Raw genomic sequence first — 21,298 nt, forward strand, 5'->3', positions numbered from 1 at the left:
TTTTAAAATTTGAAATTCGCGGTGTAATGCATTAATGCACCGGGAATGCGCCAAGGCCTCTTGCTGGCGCACTCGAGGATCACCGCGCGCACGAGAAACGCGCAAACAAAAAACGCAGTGTTTTTCGCGTTTTTCATCGATTTTCCATCGTTTCTCCTCGTTTTTTTCTCATGTTTTCTTCTTTTTTTCTTCTTTTTTCATTAAATTTATTGATTTTCAGCGTAATTTCAACGAGTTACTCAATAAAAATGACCGACGAGACTGAAAATGTGCCGAAAACCGAGCAGGAGGTCCCAAATGACCCGGAGTCTGAAAAGGAAGTGAAAGAAGATGCAAAGGAGGAGGTAAAGGTACGTTTTTCTTGGGTTTTTTACTTAAAATATTTATAATTTCAGGATCTAATCCCCGAATTCTACTCTCAACACGGCGGAGACCCACGTTTGATCGATATCGCCGCGTAATGATGCAAAATCGGCCGAATTTTTCCAAAAAACTTTGATTTTTTCAGGTCTGTCTGGCTTTCTGGCATCCCAACTGACTTCATCACGGATACCTATGAGCAATTCTGCGAGACCATCAAGAATATCATGAAAATGGGTCATAAGCTCGATGTTTCCACGGTTTCAAAGGTAAAATCGGCGAGAAAAATGGGTTTTTTGAATTAAAAATTGCGGTTTCAGATCGTCCGAATTCCGAATCTGGACAGCAACGCCAAGAATTCGGTATTTTATACTATTAATAAGAATTTTCAGACAAAAAACAAGCATAAAATGCGTTTTAGGCAGTGCTTTTCAAGAAAATGCGCGATTTTCAAGTGGAAAATGCTTGTGTTGAGCTCAATTTATCGAAAATTACGTGGAAATCCAAGAATTTAGGCTAAAAGTGGCTCGAAAATCAAGCTTTCGAGTCGAAATTTCAAGAAAGTGCAGAGAAAGAGAGAGAAATTCACCTTTTTCGGAGGATTTTTCACAAAAATTCTGCCTTCTGAGCCAAAATTAGTTCTGAATTCAAATTTTTTTTTTTGATGATTTTTCACTCGACGTGGGGGGAAAAGCTTAAAATTCAAGTTTTTAAGCTTTAAATAACCTTCTAGATTACATTTTAAAGGGGATTTTCACGGAAAAAGAACGATTTCTCACAATAAAACTGGAGTTTATAGCAGAATTTGGATAGGAAACGCTTGAAAGTCAAGTTTTTAAGCTCAAATTTCAAGAAAATAGACTCAAAATTTAAATTTTCGTCGGTTTTTCCCAGAAAATCCAGTTATTCGTGCCGGAAATGGCCTAAAATTCAAAAAAAAAACTGGAAATTCATAATTTCTGACGAAAAATTGCGATTTTCGAGCCAAAACTCGTCCCATTTCAGCCGACAATGGCTCAAAACTCGAGTTTTAAGCCTAAAATTACAGTTTTTAAGGGATTTTCACAAAAAATTCCAGGGTTTGCAGCCGAAAATAGCTCAAAACTCAAGATTTTAAGGGTTATGGTTATCACTTCCAAAATAGCCTGAAAATTAACGTTTTCAAGCCAAAATTCAAGTTTTTAGGCGATGATTTTTCACAAGAAAACCTCAAAATTCAAGTTTTTAATGGTATTTCAATTCAAAAAAGAGCTGAAAATGCACAGAAATTTCTGCCGAGAAATTGTGAAAATTTTCAAGCCAAATCTTCTCTCCAATATCTCCTCATCCATATGTGGCTTCATATTACAGGAACATGCTCTGCGAGCGCTAATCTGTTTCTCAGACAAGAAGCACATTTATCGAATGATGACACGTGAAGCCGAGTTTGCGAAAGAAGAAATGAAAGTGGAATTGATTGAAGAATTGCCGTCAGACGCGTTGGAAATCAGTGAAGACGATAAATGTCTGCTTTTGAACGGACTTGTCGAAGCTGAAGACGCTGGAGATGATGTTGATGTTGGTGGTGGAGATGACGATGAAATTGATGAATTAATGGATCATGATGATGAAGGAGGGCATGATGAACATGAAGAAGATGAAGAAAGTGATGTTAAAAAGGAGGAGGAAAAAGGTTCGCAGAAGCAGCAGCTGGAAAAATGCATTTTTTGGAGGGATTTTGACCCAGAAATGGGGGTTTTCGGTGAAAAATGACCCCGGAATGCTCTCAAAACTAGAAAAACATCAAGTTTTTGCGGTTTTCATACCTCAGAAGTGAGCATTTTGGCTTGAGAAAACCATCCGTGCGCGGTTTTGTTACCTAAATCAGCAGCAACAACTGGAAAAATGCAGTTTTTGGAGGAATTTTGAGACCCGGACACTTGAAAATCACTCAGAAATGGGGATTTTTGGTTGAAAATGCTCTCAGATGATTTTCATTGCTAAAAAATGCCTCAGAAATGAGCATTTTGGCAGAAGAAAACCATCAGCGCGCGGCTTTGCACGGTTTTGACGCCAAAATCGGCTATTTTTTTTTGGTTTTCCAACTTAAAATCGCATTGAGTGGTCGTTTTAATCATTTTTTTTGGGGATTACTGGACATCGGTCACAATTTGTCTCCCTGAAGAAGAAAAAAGTGGTTTTGGCACCTAAAATCACTCAGAAATGGGTATTTTTCAAGCTAAAAACCGATAATTTCGACTTTTGGCTCCGAATATGCATTTTTCGGAGGGATTTTGGCTCGAAAATCACCCGGAAATGGGGGTTTTCGGTGGAAAAAGACCCCAGAATGCTTTCAAAACTAGAAAAAGACATCAAGTTTTTGCGGTTTTCATGCCTCAGAAATGAGCATTTTGGCTTGAGAAAACCATCAGCGTGCGGCTTGTTTTTGCCACCTAAAACCACCCAGAAATGAGGTATTTTTGGTGAAAAAAGACCTCAGGATGCGCTAAAAACTAGAAAATATCAAGTTTTCATGGTTTTCGTAGCTGAAAAATGCCTTAGAAATGAGGATTTTAGCAGAAAAAAACCATGAGCGCGGTTTTGTACTACGGTTTTTGGCACTAAATCGGCTATTTTTTGGGTTTTGAACCTAAAATCGTCGTTTTTAGAGAGAGAAAACCATAAAATGGTTTTAAAATTTCTTTTTAAACCATTTTTTGGAGATTCATCACAATTCGCCTCTGAAGCAGTCGATTTTTTGATTTTGGCATCTAAAATCACTCAGAAAAGGGCGTTTCGGGCTAAAAAGTCGATAATTCGAATTTTGGCGCCGAATATCACTCAGAAATGGGTATTTTGGTCCAGAATGGCTTTCAGAAGGTATTTTTGCTCCGAACAGAGAGAAGCGACGCAGAATTTCTCAAATTTGTGGTTTTAGCGCCCGAAATCATTCCGAAAAATCATGAATGCCATCAAAAATGAGCATTTTCGATGACAAGAATTTTGTCTTAAAAGCTCCAAATTCCAATGAAAATCATCAATTTTTCGTTTTTCAGGCAGCGAAAAGAAGGAGAAGAAGCCTGAGCCGCCAAAGAAGAAGGTTTACGAAGATGAAGATGAGAAGGCTCCGTTTGAAATGTATTGGGATGGAGCTCCGGAATTCCAGTGGAGATGTATGTGAAAATCCACAATTTTCACACTGAAAATTTTAACAATTTTCCTTTTTAAAATATAAAAAATCACGATTTTTCACTCAAAAACACCAAACAATCGTTATTTTTAACCCCTAAAACCACAAAATGACACAGTTGTCCTTTAAAAAGTTCGAAAAATCCCCCAAAAATTTCAATTTTTCTCTCAAAAACACCATATAATTCCGATTATTTTATTTTTAAAAACCCCCAAAAAAATCATAATTTTTGTTAAAATTCTGAAAAAAAAACACTGAAATTTAATAATTTTTATATAAAAACCTCTCAAAAAATTTCAATTTTTCTCTCAAAACCACCAAAAATACATCGTTTTTTTTTCCTAAAGCTTCAGCTCCAAAAACACTTCGATTTTCATTTAAAACCCTAAAAATTCCGATTGTTTACTTAAAAAAAAAACGGAAAAATATCGATTTTTAATTACAAACCTTCAGAAAAATTCTGATTTTTCACTTGAAAAAAAAACACCGAAATTTTATATTTTGATATAAAAACCTCAAAAAATTCCAATTTTTATTTAGAACCCTCAAAAATTCTGATTTTTTATTTAAAGACCTTGAAAATTCCGATTCTTCCCTGAAAAATCCCGATTTTTCACTCATAAAAACTCCAAAAAACCCGATTTTTCACTTAAAAAACTCCAAAAATCCCGATTTTTTACTCAAAAACTTCAGAAAACCCGATCTTTCACTCAAAAACTTTTTTAAAAAACCCGTTTTTCACTCAAAAACTTTGATTTTTCACTTAAAAACTTCAAAAAAATCCATTTTTTTCACTCAAAAACTCCAAAAAACCCAATTTTTCACTCAAAAACTCCAAAAACCCTCAAAACCTTTACCATGTTTTGCAGTATGCGAAGGACCACGCGACGAGAAAAAGCTGATAATCGATAATTTGTTGTGGGCCGATTTGAACAATGTCTTCATCTACCGTACAATTCAAAAATCGACAACGTGTGAAATCAACTTTCCGACTCGTTTCAATTCCGATGGAAATCGTACGTGTCACGGAAAACTGACACTCTTTTTCCCGGGAAATGTTGCAATTATGGATGAGGCACTGAAGCATTTGGTCTATTTCCGTAGTGGAGATGGAAGAAGAATTAAAGTTTTTCTGCCACAAACCACAGTTTCTTTGAAACGAAAAGAGGAATTCGAGGGAAAACTCGGAAGAGTTATTAAGCCGACCGAACGAATGATGCAGTTGATTGTGAAGATCCTTCCTGACGGTTATACTCCGACGCTGGATGAAGCTTGTGCTTGGTTCCCACTTCAAGCCGTTATTCAGTGTGATTTGGTTAATGATGAGATGGGGTGAGCAAGAGTTTTGTGGCTGAAAATAGCTTAAAATTGATTAAAAATAGCTGAAAATTCACTAAAACTAGCTTAAAATAGACGAAAAATAGCTTTAAAATTCACTAAAATAGCTTAAAATTGACTGAAAATAGCTTAAACTTGACTGAACATTCAAAAAAAAATAGCTTAAAATTTAAGAAAATTGTCTGAAAGTAGCTGAAAATAGACTAAAAATAGCTTAAAATTGACTGAAAATAGCTGAAAATTCACTAAAACTAGCTTAAAATAGACTAAAAATAGCTTAAAATTCACTAAAATAGCTTTAAATTGACTGAAAATAGCTTAAACTTGACTGAAAATTCACTAAAATAGCTTAAAATTTAAAAAAAATTGACTGAAAGTAGCTGAAAATAGACCAAAATATCCTGAAAATAGACTAAAAATAGTTTTAAATTGATTGAAAATAGCATAAAATTCACTAAAATTAGCCTAAAATAGAATAAAAATAGCCCAAAATTCACTAAAAATAGCTGAAAATAGACTGAAAATTGCTTTAAAAATTACTGAAATCGCAGAAAATAAGATAAAATTTACTTTGAAAAAACGGTGTAATTCGCTTAAAAATTTATGGAAAAAGCGTAAATTTTCTTGAAAATTGCTAAGAATGAAAGGAGGAAAATGACAATTAATAGCTGAAATTTGAGAGAATTAACTGAATTTCTATTCAATTCTCAAGTTTTTCAATGAAATCTCACAAAAAATTTGAAAATCATCTGAAATTCTGCAAAAAAAAAGTAGAATAAACTGTGAAAAATCTGCTGAAAATTCATCATTTTACTTAAAGGAGGACTAACGGTTCGGACGATTTCGAACGTATAGACCCAAAATGAGCTCAAATGAATGAATTTCGTAATGAAACTGCTCAAAAATTTTTCAAAAATTTTTTATGGCGGTTCAAAATTTGGAAAAAATTACACGGATTTTAGCTAAAATCACGATTTTTTCCCATTTTTCCGTGTCACATCTGTTCGAAGTTGGATTTTTTGGAATTATCATCCTTTATTGCATATATTATTTGGTAGTTTATCTTATTTAATTTCGTTGATTAAGGTACATTTAAAGCCGATAGGTAGCCAAAAATCATCGAAATTGGTTACCTATCGGCTTTAAATGTACCTTAATCGACGAAATTAAATGAGATTAATCACCAATATATGTAATAAAAGGACGATAATTCCAAAAAATTCAACTTCGAACAGATGTGACACGAAAAAACGAGAAAAATTCATGATTTTAGCTAAAATCAGTGTAATTTTTTCCAAATTTTGAACCGCCATAAAAAATTTTTGAAAAATTTTTGAGCAGTTTCATTACGAAATTCATTCATTTGAGCTCATTTTGGGTCTATACGTTCGAAATCGTCCGAACCGTTAGTCCTCCTTTAAGTAAAATGATGAATTTTCAGCAGATTTTTCACAGTTTATTCTACTTTTTTTTTGCAGAATTTCAGATGATTTTCAATTTTTTGTGAGATTTCATTGAAAAACTTGAGAATTGAATAGAAATTCAGTTAATTCTCTCAAATTTCAGCTATTAATTGTCATTTTCCTCCTTTCATTCTTAGCAATTTTCAAGAAAATTTACGCTTTTTCCATAAATTTTTAAGCGAATTACACCGTTTTTTCAAAGTAAATTTTATCTTATTTTCTGCGATTTCAGTAATTTTTAAAGCAATTTTCAGTAAATTTTAAGCTATTTTAGTGAATTTTAAGCAATTTTCAGTCTATTTTCAGCTATTTTTGGTGAATTTTGGGCTATTTTTATTCTATTTTAGGCTTCGAAATCGTCCGAACCGTTAGTCCTTTAAAATTCAATACTTTTTTCCAATAAATTTTCCAATTTTTCAGAAATCCGTGTGCAGTTGTAAAATTCGAGACAGCCGAAGAAGCTGTGGCCGCTCACGCTGGAAAATCCTTTGTGACAATTGTCCAAAAATCGATGATAACTGTAAAGGATTCGGAAGGAAATGAGAAAGAAGAAGAGAAAGAGACGGAGACACACTGCAATGTTTTCATGAGAGGAGGTATAATAATGGGGTTTTAGACGGAAAATTGACGATTTTTGGGTCTGAAAATGTGAAAACTGGCCGCGGGAAACGCATTTTTCAACCAAAAAATCATGAAATTTGAGCTAAAATATCACAATTTATGATTAAAAAAGGTAAAAAACACGTATTTTATTGTAAAAATATCTGAAAATCTCAAATTTCAGCCAAATTTTGACCCAAAACTTGTGTATTTTGAAGATTTTTGCTCTAAAAATCGAAAATATACTGAAATTATATTTCTTCTGCACAGTTTTCTCTAAAACAACGAGAAATTAATGCATTTTTTACCCGAAAATCGAGTTTTTAAAGTTATAATTGCTTTTTTTTGTGATTTTTGACAATTTTTTCGACTGAAATGCACGAATTTTGTCTGGAACTACATTATTTTCCACTAAAAATCGTCAAAAATTAAACGAATTTGGCTGAAAATTGAGCAATTTCAGCTGAAAATCGCTTTAAAATCTCAGCTTTGACGATTTTGTTTTGGAATTCCAAAAAATCTAATTTTTCTCAACGTTTTCCTCAAAATTTAACATTTTTCGAGGATGTTCGCTCGAAAAATTGACCGAAATTGAACGAATTTGATGAAAAATTTGCAAATTTCAGCTTAAAATCGTTTGAATTCCTCAGATTTTTGCCGTTTTTTGTCTGAAATTTATGAATTTTGGCTCGAAATTCATTATTCTCCAGTAAAAATCCCCAAAAATTGGCAAGTTTTGCTGAAAAATTCTCTCAAAAAATTTATAAAATCATTCGAAATTCAGCTTTTTTTAATCAAAAAATTGTCTAAAATTGGGCAATTCTAGCCCAAAATCGCTAAAAAATTTCAGTTTTGACGATTTTTCTTCTGGAATTTCGAGAATTTTAATATTTTCTCTTCCCATTCTTCTTCCTGCTGCTGCTGACGATTTATTTATTATTGGAAAAAATTGTTGAAATTGGAAAAATTTTTTCCTCTGCGATAACATTTAAACAGGTGGCCGGGGGCATATTGGTTTGAGTCAATATCAGAACAAAACTTTTTTTTCAATTTTATTTGTTCATTTGCTCACTCCCCCGCATACTGTCTATATATTGGTACACAATTGTCAATTTTTGGGCTCATTTTTCACATTTTCCGATTGAAAATGTCATATTTTCGACTTTAAAACTGGAAAATTCTTGAATTTTTGAAACACTGAAATTCACATTTTTCTGTTAAAAAAAATCAAATTTTCAGCTCAAAAACTTAAAAATCGTTTACCTTAAAACATTACCTTAAACATTACCTCAAAACCTTAAACATAGTTTTTTTTGTTGCTGAAAGTTGGAAAATTGGTGATTTTTCACTTTTTCTGTTAAAAAACAAATTTGCCACTTAAAAAAGTTTTCACCAATTTCCCGCAATTTTGGCTTAAAGGTGGAGTACCGAAATTTGAGACTCTGCTTTTTTTAGACCGAAATTGGTCCAAAACTACCGAATTTCGTAATGAGACGTTCTGAAAATTGTTCAAAAAAAAGTTGTGGCGGTTCAAAGTTCGGCAAAATAAGGCCCATTTTCAGCTAAATCAAAAATTTTTCCAACTTCTTGGTGTCGCAACGCCTGGAACCTAATTTTTATTTATTCATCACTTTTGAATAAATATTGTGGTCTTTGAGTGGGCGTTTATTCGTTGTTTTAAGTACATTTATGGTCAGTGGGGCACAAAATGTAACTTTTATTTGTGCCCCAAAAAAAAAAAAAAACCATAAATGTGCGTAAAACAACGAATAAACGCCCACTCAAAGACCACAATATTTATTAAAAAAGTGATGAATAAATAAAAATTAGGTTCCAGACGTTGCAACACCGAGAAGTTGGAAAACATTTTGATTTTAGCTGAAAATTGGCCTTATTTTGCCGAATTTTGAACCGCCATAACAATTTTTTGAACAATTTTCAGAACGTCTCATTACGAAATTCGGTAGTTTTGGACCAATTTCGGTCTAAAAAACCAAGTGAAAAATCACTAATTTTCCAACTTTCAGCAAAACAAAAACTATGTTTTAAGGTAAAAATATACGATTTTTACGTTTTTGAGCTGAAAATTTGATTTTTTAACAGAAAAATGTGAATTTCAGTGTCAAAAATTCAAGAATTTTCCAGTTTTAACTCATCGTTCTATACTCTCACACCACCTTTAAAAATTCAGAAAATATTGAATTTTCTGAAAAAAAAACTTTAATTTTTCAATGAATTTCCAAATTTGTCGTCGCAGAAAATTTCGGTTTTCCTCCGCATTTTCCTAATGATATGAGTGAGAAAATTGGCAATTTTTGTGTGGAAAATATCATAAATTTCAGAATTTTGGATCTTTAAAGTAAATTTTTTTATGAAATTATCAATTTTTGGCTCGAAAATGAGTTATTTTCCGCTTTTTTTTTTGAGTGAAAATAATTTTCGAGCCAAAAATTGATAAGGCTCTAGCTTGAAATTAGGTAGATTTTTGTATTATATCCACGATTTTTCCGTTTTTTAAATGCGAAAATTGAACATTTTCCAGCAAAAATTGAGATTTTTGGGGACTAAATTAACCGTCGGTTTATCGAATTTAAAAATTCTAAATGCTTGATTTTACGAGCTGTTAAAAACTTGAAAAAAAAATCAGAAAATGTGGAATTTTTCTACAAATAATACCACTGCAACTTTTTCCTCACGAGGGACGAAAAGTGGTTTCTAGGCCATGGCCGAGGGGCCGACAAGTTTCAGCGGCCATTTATCTTGCTTTGTTTTCCGCCTGTTTTCTTTCGTTTTTCACAGCTTTTTCCCGTTTTTTCTTATTAAAACTGATAAATAAATACTTTTTGCAGATGCTAAAACAATTTCCAAGTTAAAAAATTGTGAATTCAGTCGGCAAGTAGCAGTGAAAGTGGCCATTGTAATATGATGGATTACGGGAATACAAAACCTAAACTTTTTCTGGAACATGATACATATGCTGCTTAAATGCTGAGACTACCTGATTTTCATAACGAGACCGCTGAAAAAGTTTTGAGGTTTTCAAAATTCAACTTTTTGTGAGAAAATCTCGACTTTTTCACCAAAAAAGTTGAATTTTGGAAACCTCAAAACTTTTTCAGCGGTCTCGTTATGAAAATCAGGTAGTCTCAGCATCTAAGCAGCATATGCATCATGTTTAAGAAAAAATTTAGGTTTTGTATTCCTGTAATCCATCATATTACAATGCCCACTTTCACCGCTGCTTGCCCACTGAATACATGATTTTTTTACTTGGAAATTGTTTTAGCATCTGCAAAAAGTATTTATTTATTAGTTTTAATAAGAAAAAACGGAAAAAATCGATGAAAAACGAAAGAAAACAGGCGGAAAATAAAGCAAGATAAATGAAGCAAGAAAAAACGGCCCCTCGACCATGGCCTAGAAACCACTTTTCCTCGTCCCTCGTGAGGAAAAAGTTGCAGTGCCTCCAAACCCCTAAATTTTCCTGTTTTTTTTTCAGTTGAAGCTCATTTCGGCTCTCTGCTCACCTATTATGATCAACGTAAGAAGGTATTGGAGCAACGAAAAAAGACGGCTTCAACAGGATCCCAACAACGTCCACAACAAGCCGGCGGAAAACGTCAGGCTGGCTCAACAATTCGTGGACCGGCTCAGAAGAAACGTGCTCCATCGCCATCGCCAAAGCGGGGAGGACACAAGGATGGTGGTGGAGCATCACGTGGAAATGCTCGAAATGTAGGAAGAGGTGGTGGACAGAGAAGATCTTCACCACCACCAAGATCATCTCCAAGAGGTGGTGGAGCACGGGGGGGACCATCTTCAAGAGGAGCACCAAGAGGTGGTGGACGTGGTGGAATTTCGAGATCTTCTGATAGACCGAAATGTGAGGAAAAGTTTGCAAAACAATGGATTTTTCACCGAAAATTGTCCTGAAAATGTGAAAATTTCACGAAAAAAATTGAAATTTTTTAGTAAATTGAGCTGAAAATTTGAGTTTTCTCGAAAAATTGCCTGGAAAATATGAAAATTTCACGGAATTCTGGTTAGCTTAACTGCAAATAGCTCGAAAAGTGTTAAAATTTTGGAATATTAGAATTTTTCAGTAAATTTAGCTGAAAATTTAAAATGTATAATTTTCAGATTCAAATTTAGGATATTAAGTTTTTTGTGCAAATATCAACTAATTTTCACGAAAATTTCACTGAAAAATTTTCAATATTTCTTTAAAACTATAGATTAAAGAATGTTTGTCATCAATTATTTCTTTAAAAAAAATATAATTTTGAAAAAAAGTATAATGCAAAATTATTAAAGAAAAAAATGTTTTAAAATTATAATTCTCAATAGAAACTTTGAAAAAAAATTTTATTAGATTTTTTAATTTTCTGAAAATATATACACTTTTGTGCAAATATAAATTGATTTCTAAGAAATTTTTAAATTTTAACACAAATTATATTTAAAATAAATTTTTCTAAAAAAAGTTTTTAAAGGTGGAGTACCGAAATTTGAAACTTTGCTTTTTTAGACCAGAATTGGTCCAAAACTACCGATTTTCGTAATGAGACGTTCTGAAAATTTTTCAAAAAAAAGTTATGGTGATTCAAAGTTCGGCCAAATAAGGCCCATTTTCAGCTAAAATCAAAAATTTTTCCAACTTCTTGGTGTCGCAACGGAAGGAACCTAACTTTTATTTATTCATCACTTTTTAATAAATATTATGGTTTTTGATTAGGCGTTTATTCGTTGATTTAAGTACATTTATGGTCAGTGGGGCACAAATAAAAGTTAAATTTGGTGCCCCAAAGACCATAAATGTACTTAAATCAAAGAATAAACGACTAATAAAAGGCCACAATATTTATTAAAAAGTGATGAATAAATAAAAATTAGGTTCCTTCCGTTGCGACACCAAGAAGTTGGAAAAATTTTGATTTAGCTGAAAATGGGTCTTATTTGGCCGAACTTTGAACCACCATAACTTTTTTTGAACAATTTTCAGAACGTCTCGAAATTCGGTAGTTTTGGACCAATTTTTGGTCTAAAAAAGCAAAGTCTCAAATTTCGGTACTCAACCTTTAACATCTGGAATAACATGTAATCAATCAATATTTAATTGTTTTTTTTTCTTCCAGCGTCGCCTCGTTCATCATCATACCGCAACGATTCATTCTCCTCATCATCCCACCACAGACAACCAGCCAGAGCTGAAGCATTTGGCAATTATGGATAGTTAGTGTTGTTTTTTTTTTGTTGTTTACTTTTTAAAATCAAATTAACTCAAAACAACCATTCAAAATGTCGAAATTCTGATAGGAATTCGACTTTTGGTGTTTTATCCTAAAAAACTCCTTAAAAGAAATGAGAAAAATACAATTTTACTGTCGTATTTAGCTAAAAGCTCATGCATTTCCGGGGTAAACACGCTATATTTTTAATGGATTCTTGACACGAAATGTCGTGTGAAATTTTTGATGAGATTATGAGAGATTATATTCATCAGAAAATTCGACGAAATTGGGTCGGAAATTGACTGAAATATCGCGAAAATGCACAAAATTTTAAATTTCTAATGCATTTTGTGGTGAAAATCACTTCAAAATTGATTTTTTTTTTCAAATTTTCGGCGAGGAAAATTATACAAAATTTGTGTGCTTTTTTCCCGTAAAATTGTCAATTTTCTACAAAAAACTTTTTATTATTTGCTAAAAATTAAACCCCCCCCCCCCCCCCCCCGATCAAAATAGCCAATTTTCCATTCCAAAATCGAATTTTGTGCGAAAAATTGGATTTTTTTTCCACATTTTTGGTGTAAAAATAGTAAAAATAACAAAAATTTGTGGATTCGCGATTTATTTCAAAAAATCGGGGGTACGTGCCTGAAAATTGTCGCGTTTTTACATCTTATAGGTTCAAAGTCCACCTTTTCCCCATAAAATTTATCTATGAAAACACTTCTTTTTTTTTAAAATTATGTGATTTAAACCAAAAACACCAGAAAAATGGAAAAATTCGTCGTATTCGTATTTCATATTCGAAAAATACTTTACTTTTTGTCCGGAAAAAAAGGGTTTTTTAAAATGCCAAAACCTGGTGTGAAAAGGTTTTCGTAAAAAAGTTTTATTACAGGAACACATATTTGACGCGCAAAATATCTCGTAGCGAAAGCTACAGTAATCCGTTGAATCTTTTCACACCAGGTTTTGGCATTTTAAAAAACCCTTTTTTTCCGGACAAAAAGTAAAGTATTTTTCGAATATGAAATACGAATACGAATTTTTCCATTTTTCTGGTGTTTTTTGGTTTAAATCACATAATTTTAAAAAAAGTGTTTTCATAGATAAATTTTATGTGGAAAAGGTGGACTTTGAACCTATAAAATGTAAAAACGCGACAATTTTCAGGCACGTACCCCCGATTTTTTGAAATAAATCGCGAATCCACAAATTTTTGTTATTTTTACTATTTTTACACCAAAAATGTGGCAAAAAAATCCAATTTTTCGCACAAAGTTCGATTTTGGAATGGAAAATTGGCTATTTTGATCGGGGGGTTTAAAATTATTTTTTGGCAAAAAAAATTCAGTATTTTTCGAATATGTAATGTGTGAAGTTAGTTTTCATGTTACCTGGTTTAAATGAATTAGATGAATTTCCTTTCAATTTCTGACACATTTCGTAACTGGAATACATTAAATATTTAATATTTCCCCACGACGTAATAAGCCATCGTCGCGTGTTTACCGGAAATTATGCTTTTAGAGGCTCTAGAGAAGATTTATATATATATATATCTACATATATATGATAATTTATTCATTTTCCGTCCCTGTGTGACACCTCTTAATCCCCCCGTTTTTCCAGTGGTCAATTCGAGAATCGTTACAACAGCAGCAACGTTGATCCGTTTGGACGTCCGGTTTACGGAAATTCTGGTAAGGAATTTGGCTTGAAAATTGAAATTATCGAATTTTTTGAGCATAAAATCTTTTTTCATCTGAAAAAAACTTTAAAATTCGAGTGATTTTTACCTAAAAATGCCCCAAAATTTATGTTTTCTGCTTAGAAATTTCCTTGAAAATTGTATAGTTTTTATTGTAATTCTGGAGTGGGAATTTGGCTTGAAAATTGAAGAATTTCAGATTTTTCGAGCTAAAAATTTTGTAAAAAGCTTGAAATTCGAGTGATTTTGACCTAAAAATGCCCCATAAATTTATGTTTTCTGCTGGAAATTTCCTGAAAACGCGTATATCTTTTAAAAGAAACCTATGAGAGCAATTTTGGCCAAAAATCTCGAAATTCGAGCAATTTTTGATCCGAAAAATTGGAAAAAAAACGTTTTTTTAATTAAAAATTAAACGTTTTTAAGATTTTGTGAGGATCTCCGCCTAAAAATAGCGTCAAACCCCAGATATTTCCTCAAAATTTGCAAAAAATGGGTATTTTCAGCTCAAAATACGAGAAAACTGTGAAAATTGGTATTGGGTTTGAAAAATGAAGAATTTCTAATATTTTCAGGCAGAACTTGTAAAAAGCTTAAAATTTGCAGGATTTTGACCTGAAAATGTCCCAAACATTTTTTTCTGATGGAAAACTGTTTGAAATGCTCAAAATTCGAGCATTTTTAACTTGAAAACTCGGAAAAACACGGAAATTTCATTGAAAAGTTGAAGATTTTTGCGATTTTCCCACCTGAAAATACGTGTAAAATTGTTTAAATATTCATAAAAAGTTGAATATTCTGAGCAGATTGTGTGCTTGGAATTTCTCAAATTTGGGAATCTCGCGGAAAAACCCTTCAAAAAAAAATTTTTTTAGCTGAAAATTGATAATTTCCGCTTAAAATGCGAGAAAAATTGCAGAAATTCGTGAAAAAGACAATTTTCCCGGAAATTTCAGCACAATTTTCATCATATAACTGCTCGCCCACATTTTTCTTATCAGTTTCTCGATTTTTTGGCTTAAAAATGCGAAAATTTCACTTAAAATCTGAGGAAAAGCTTTTTTTTTTCATATTTTATCTTTGCAGCGTTCAACTCGTCATCCTCGTCCTCCTCATTCCATCGTGGAGATGATCGTAGCGGATTCTTTGAGTAAGTTTTGAACTGAAAAATGAGATTTTTAGGCCAGAAATTTGGTATTTTATAGGGAAAAAGCTCAAAAAAGGTTTAAATTCAGCCAAAAATTAGAGTTTTGCCTGGAAAATTGGCTATTTTATGGGAAAATTTGTGATTTTCACTTGAAAATTGTGTGTTTTTTATGGGAAAACGCGCAATTTTTTACTCAAAAATTGGATTTTCGTGTGGAAAATTTGGTATTTTATTATTTTTTTATTAAAAAAACCCTTACGCTCGGCTTTTTGGCCTGAAAAACTGGAATTTCCTTCTGAAAATCTCGTAAAGCCTCTCTTCCAATGAAAAACTAATTAATTTCCAATTATTGGAGGAAATTTCTTATTTTTTGTGCTCATTAAGCCCCGTTTACGGCTTGATTTCCAATTTCCTACGACGCTTTAAGCTTTTAAATCCGGTTTTAATTGGTTTTTTCTTTCTCATTAAAACTGACGATTTTTCACGGTTTTCTGGGTAATTTTCTGACGGGCGACAATGACGTCACTTTAATCGTTTGAATCAATCATTTTCTTTCGTCGTCACATTTGGCCGCGTGTTGTTTCTCCCCACTTTAGGAGGCAATTTTCGTCGTTTTTATAGTGTGGTTTTTCAGATTTTACTCGAAAATTCAGCAAAAATTGCCGAATTTTATTAGAAAATCTGAATTTTCCATAGATTTTCCTCCCGGGAAAATCAAAATTTCGTATTGAAATTGCTGCATGTTTTCACCGATTTTTCTTGAGAAAAAAAGATTTTCTACTACGGATTTTCCTCTCACAACAGGGAATTTATATTGGTTTTCTCAGTTTTTCCTGAAAAATTGGAGTTTTCTGTGTGGTTTTCCAGTCAAGGTTTGAGTTTTTTCGTAAAAAAACACGATTTTTACGTGAAAAAGACTTAAAAAAGGATTTTCTACGGATTTTCCCCGCCCAAACCAAGAGTAATTGTTCTCACCGCCCGAGAGTTGGAATATTGACACTAGAAATTTTCGTGGTTTTGAACAAGCTCACGTAGGCTCGCGGAGCCCACCACAAGAGAGTTTAGAGAAGAAAATTGCGTCATTTCTCTTTTTTTTCAGTTTTCTTTTTCTCAGTTCGAGTAATTTGAGTGGGAGAAATGAGACAGAAAACGTGGGATTTTGAGCCATTTTCTCGTGGTTTTTCACATGAAAAGTTTGGTTTTTAAGCTGAAATTCATCTATTTTTTGAATAAAAAATTATGAAAAGCTCAAATTTTCCAGTAAAGTCAAGATTTTTCGTCGTGAAATAACTGTAGAAATTCCTACATTTCCACTGAAAAATTGAAAAACAAATTTCAGAAACAGTGGAGAAAACTCTAATTTTTCTCGCTTGAAAGCTGAAAATAGTTTTTTATTCTAAACATGTGGTAATTTTGTGGGAAAAGCACTCAAAATTCCCAATTTCCCTCGAAAAATGTAATTTATGTCAAAAAATGTCATAATTCATTAAACGAGACAGATTTTTAATATCTAATAGGGCATCATTATTGTAATAATAATTATTATTATATGGCCTGTAGTTATAAGAACACCCATAAATCACGATGGGTGGCCTTGCCTCCACGCGTATCCTCAATACAAGATATCCTTGTAGTTTTGTACCTTTTCGGTCGAGATTCTATTGATTTTCCCCTATGAAAATCGGCTATAACTAAAGAAAATCGCCTTTTTCGGCCGAATTTTTAATGAATTATAGTCATTATAGGGTACACTACAGTGTGTGTGTTCCTTTTGGGATCATACCATTTGGTCCATCAAGAGAAAAAGTCCGAGAAACTATAATCTGAATAGAATTAGTGAGTAGTATAGTCAGAATTGAACCATTTTCAATGGAAAATATTGAAAAACGTGGCGAAAATGCGATATTTTACACTAATTTTAAAGGTGGAGTACCGAAATTTGAGACTTTGCTTTTTTAGACCCAAATTGGTCCAAAACTACCGAATTTCGTAATGAGACGTTCTGAAAATTTCTCAAAAAAAAGTTATGATGGTTCAAAGTTTGGCAGAATAAGGCCCATTTTCAGCTAAAATCAAAAATTTTTCCAACTTCTTGGTGTCGCAACGGAAGGAACCTAACTTTTATTTATTCATCACTTTTTAATAAATATTGTGGTTTTTGATTGGGAGTTTATTCGTTGATTTAAGTACATTTATGGTCAGTGGGGCACACATAAAAGTTAAATTTGGTGCCCCAAAGACCATAAATGTACTTAAATCAACGAATAAAAGCCCAATCAAAGACCACAATATTTATTAAAAAGTGATGAATGAATAAAAATTAGGATCCAGACGTTGCGACACCAAGAAGTTGGAAAAATTTTGATTTAGCTGAAAATGGGTCTTATTTGGCCGAACTTTGAACCACCATAACTTTTTTTGAGAAATTTTCAGAACGTCCCATTACGAATTTCGGTAGTTTTGGACCAATTTCGGTCTAAAAAAAGCAGAGTCTCAAATTTCGGTACTCCACCTTTAATATATTTTCACCACACTTTTATAAATAGTGTTAAATACCGATTGTTCACTACATTTTTCAAAAAATTAGGTATTTAACACTATTTATAAACGTTTGGAGGAAATGTATTGAAATTCGCGGTTTTCAACATGAAAAACTTCGAAAGGCAGTGTTAAATATCGAATTTTCACTACATTTTTCAGTAATTTTCCAGTTTAAATGGTCCACTTCTGACTACACTATTCACTTATTTAGATTATAGTTTTTATGACTTTTCTCCTTATGGGACAATGATATGGTCACAAAAGGAACACATTTATAAGTTATTGAGTCACACCGTAGTGTACCCCTATAATAATGACTATAAACCACACAAAATTCGGCAGAAAATGACGATTTCCGTCTCTTTGTGTGTTTGTCAATAAGAAACTCTGTTTTCCAGCGAAAAGTTTCGATTTTTAAACAGTGAAATTCAACTTTTTCTATGAAAAATTCCCAATTTGACACGTTTTTCCACTTAAAAATCGTGTCATTTGTGGTTTCTGACATAGGAAAAAGTGTTTTTTGTAGTCAATATGGTCTCGTAAATCATCTAATCGTATCTCTCTCTGTGTCTCTTTGTCTGCGTGTCTCTAGGTTAGTGTCTCTCGCCCATTTTACTTGGAAACACGTGGAGACGTCGTTTTTCCGCATTTTTGATTTTCGTCGAAAATCTCACGTTTAGCCTATAGTTTTGTCAGTTTTCATATGTGAATTGAGTTTTTTTAAGCTTTTTAGCCTTCGGATATGGAAAACTTTTCCAAAATGGAAATTTTCAGTATTTTCTTTGAATTTCAAATTTTCACTAATGTTAGGCCTTTTTTCGAGCCGCCATAACGTTTTTTTGAAAAAAATTCGAGAAGTTTCATTATCAATTTCGGTGTTTTCAGACAATTTTGAGTCTAATAAAGAATTTTAAAAAATTCGATTACACTACATTTAAAGAGTTTCCTTCTTCTAAAAACTCGGATATTTTACTTCTGTAAGCTTTTCCAAAATGGAAATTTCAGAGTTATTTCCTTGATTGGTTTTTTTGCACACATTTCTTCCAATAGCCAATAGCACAAGGAAATTAAATTCTCTCCCTTTTGCGCCGCGAATTAATTAGTGTTTGGAGACTCAAATGGTGTTAGAAAAAGAGGTTTTCTCCGTTTTTTGTTCCTCACTAGATTTTCACTTGAAAGTGATTTTTATTACACGTCAAAAGTAGCGAGAAATTTCACATTTTAAGTTAAAAATTCGATTATTCAATTTTTAACTTAAAATGTGCAATTTCTCGCTACTTTTGACGTGTAATAAAAATCACTTTCAAGTGAAAATCTAGTGAGGAACAAAAAACGGAGAAAACCTCTTTTTCTAACACCATTTGAGTCTCCAAACACTAATTAATTCGCGGCGCAAAAGGGAGAGAATTTAATTTCCTTGTGCTATTGGCTATTGGAAGAAATGTGTGCAAAAAAACCAATCAAGGAAATAACTCTGAAATTTCCATTTTGGAAAAGCTTACAGAAGTAAAATATCCGAGTTTTTAGAAGAAGGAAACTCTTTAAATGTAGTGTAATCGAATTTTTAAAATTTCTTTATTAGACTCAAAATTGTCTGAAAACACCGAATTTCACAATGAAACTTCTCGAATTTTTTTCAAAAAAACGTTATGGCGGCTCGAAAAAAGGCCTAACATTAGTGAAAATTTGAAATTTGACCGACTTGTCAATGTCTCAGCGGCTGGAACCACAATTTTTTTTTGAAATTGTCGTCTAATTTTGGGATTATCTTGCGTTTTCAGCTTTATTTAGGTATTTAAAAGAGAGAGAGTGAGAGAATTGATAAAAAATTCTTCGTCCATCGGCTTTTAAATACCTAAATAAAGCTGAAAACGCAAGATAATCGACCTGCACATACCCAAAATTAGACGATAATTTCAAAAAAAATTGTTTCCAGCCGCTGCGACATTGACAAGTTGGTCAAATTTCAAATTTTCACTAATTTTAGGCCAGTTTTCGAGCCGCCATAACGTTTTTTTTTTTTTGAAAAAAAATTTATCTTTAAAATCGAGAATTGGAATTTTTCGGTAAATGTTGTAGAATTTTCTTGAAAATTTTTTTTTTTAATGAGTCAGGAGGCCTTCTGACAATTTTAGAAATCCTGCTGATTCAAGAGTTTTCACCTGAAACACTCGAAAATTCAACATTTTTTCACCAGAAAAAACGCATTTTCAGCTAGAAATACATATATAATATATAGGAGAAAAACGGATATTTTGACTGGAAATTTTGGATTTTAGAGCTCTTTTTTGAGTGAAAAATTGAAAAAAAAAGTATGAAATTCCGGATTTTTTCTTTTTTGGGACGAAAAAATTCGCAAAAAATTTCAACTCTCCACAATGGGAAAATTTTTTGCGAATTTTTTCGTCCCAAAAAAGAAAAAATCCGGAATTTCATACTTTTTTTCAATTTTTCACTCAAAAAAGAGCTCTAAAATCCAAAATTTCCAGTCAAAATATCCGTTTTTTCTCCTATATATATTTTTTTATCTATCCAATCCATCCTGAAATTCCATAAAATTGACTCTAAAATGAATTATTTTCCTCCAAGAAATGTACTTTTTTTCCTCACAAAAAAACCGGTTTTCTCCTCGAAAACTTCACATAATAATTCACTTTTTTTTTCTTTTTGCAGACGCCGTCGCTACTAACTGCTTCTTCTTCGTCTCCAACAACTACAATCGAAACATTCTTCATCATATTTTACTACTTTTTATTCCAAACAATACTCCACGTAAAACTACCGATTTTCTTCTTCTTATTTATTTATTATTCTCTCTAGATCTCTTTGGTTCTGTTTCAAGTCTTGAAGAGGTCTCTTCTTTTTTTTCCTGTTTTTCTGTTTTTACCGCGGAAATTTTGAATTTATTGAGCTAAAATCGAGAAATTTGGCTGAAAATGGTCAATTTTGAAGGAAAAATTGAAAATTTCACCCAAAATTTGACCTACAATTGATTATTTTCAGTTAATAATAATTATTTTTCAAAAATGCTAAATTTTGTGATGAAAATCATGAAAATTCCAGATTCTCATCGAAATTTTGGGATTTTTCTGAAATTGTACATAATTTCCCCGAATTTTTGGTAAATTTTCCTGAAATTGACAAATTCTGAATTTTGGAATTTTTCCTGAAAATTTAGAATTTTTCTGGAATTTCTGGAATTTTTAGTATATTATTGAAGTTTTAAGAATTTTCGAAAGAATAGGGAATATCCTAATTTTTTTTTTAAAACGAAATTTCAATTTTCTAAAAATTGAAAACATTCTGAATTTCTCCCCGAATTTTTCTGGAATTTTTGGGATTTTGCGGAAATTTTTAAATTTTTCTGGAATTTCAGCATTTTTCTCGAAAAATGGGAAATTTTTCAAAAAAAATGTTTTTTTGAAATTCTCGAATTATGGTTTTTTTTGTCAAAATTTTTGAATAATCAGCTCTTTTCCTATTTTTTTTTGGGAATATTTTCAAAAATTGTGGCTAATTTTCATTCAAATCTGCAATTTTACACCTTTTTTTCAATTTTCTACTCAAAAAAGAGCTCTAAAATCCAAAATTTCCAGTCAAAATATCCGTTTTTTCTCCTATATATTTTTTTTATCTATCCAATCCATCCTGAAATTCCATAAAATTGACTCTAAAATGAATTATATTGTGCCAATATTTTCCTCTGATTTTCCTCATTTTCCGTCAGTTTTTTGCTGT

The 21,298-nt window shown here is 32.1% G+C and overlaps 1 protein-coding gene and 1 non-coding gene across 3 annotated transcripts; both read left to right on the forward strand.

Moving 5' to 3' along the window:
- The first annotated feature begins 214 nt into the window (after nt 1-214).
- hrpu-2 (RRM domain-containing protein) lies at nt 215-21,256 on the forward strand. Of its 2 annotated transcripts, none has more exons than NM_171899.6 (13): nt 215-344; nt 396-457; nt 509-629; nt 681-722; nt 1,711-2,032; nt 3,396-3,512; nt 4,399-4,861; nt 6,751-6,926; nt 10,430-10,813; nt 12,066-12,162; nt 13,794-13,864; nt 14,959-15,022; nt 20,234-21,256. In NM_171899.6, the coding sequence occupies exons 1-13, from the start codon at nt 249-251 to the stop codon at nt 20,247-20,249; spliced, it is 2,031 nt and encodes a 676-aa protein (NP_741335.2). In that variant the 5' UTR covers nt 215-248; the 3' UTR covers nt 20,250-21,256. The 2 variants fall into 2 exon arrangements, with proteins under 2 accessions (NP_741335.2, NP_741334.3); NM_171284.5 differs by having other exon boundaries at nt 215-350; nt 20,234-21,254.
- Nucleotides 16,313-16,441, forward strand: Y71G10AR.5. Its single transcript, NR_101892.1, has one exon. It is a non-coding gene; the product is annotated as a small nucleolar RNA Y71G10AR.5 (small nucleolar RNA).
- Nucleotides 21,257-21,298: the final 42 nt, after the last annotated feature.

This window comes from Caenorhabditis elegans, chromosome IV (genome assembly GCF_000002985.6).
Source record: "Caenorhabditis elegans chromosome IV".
In the NCBI taxonomy this organism is placed as follows: Eukaryota; Metazoa; Nematoda; class Chromadorea; order Rhabditida; family Rhabditidae; genus Caenorhabditis; species Caenorhabditis elegans.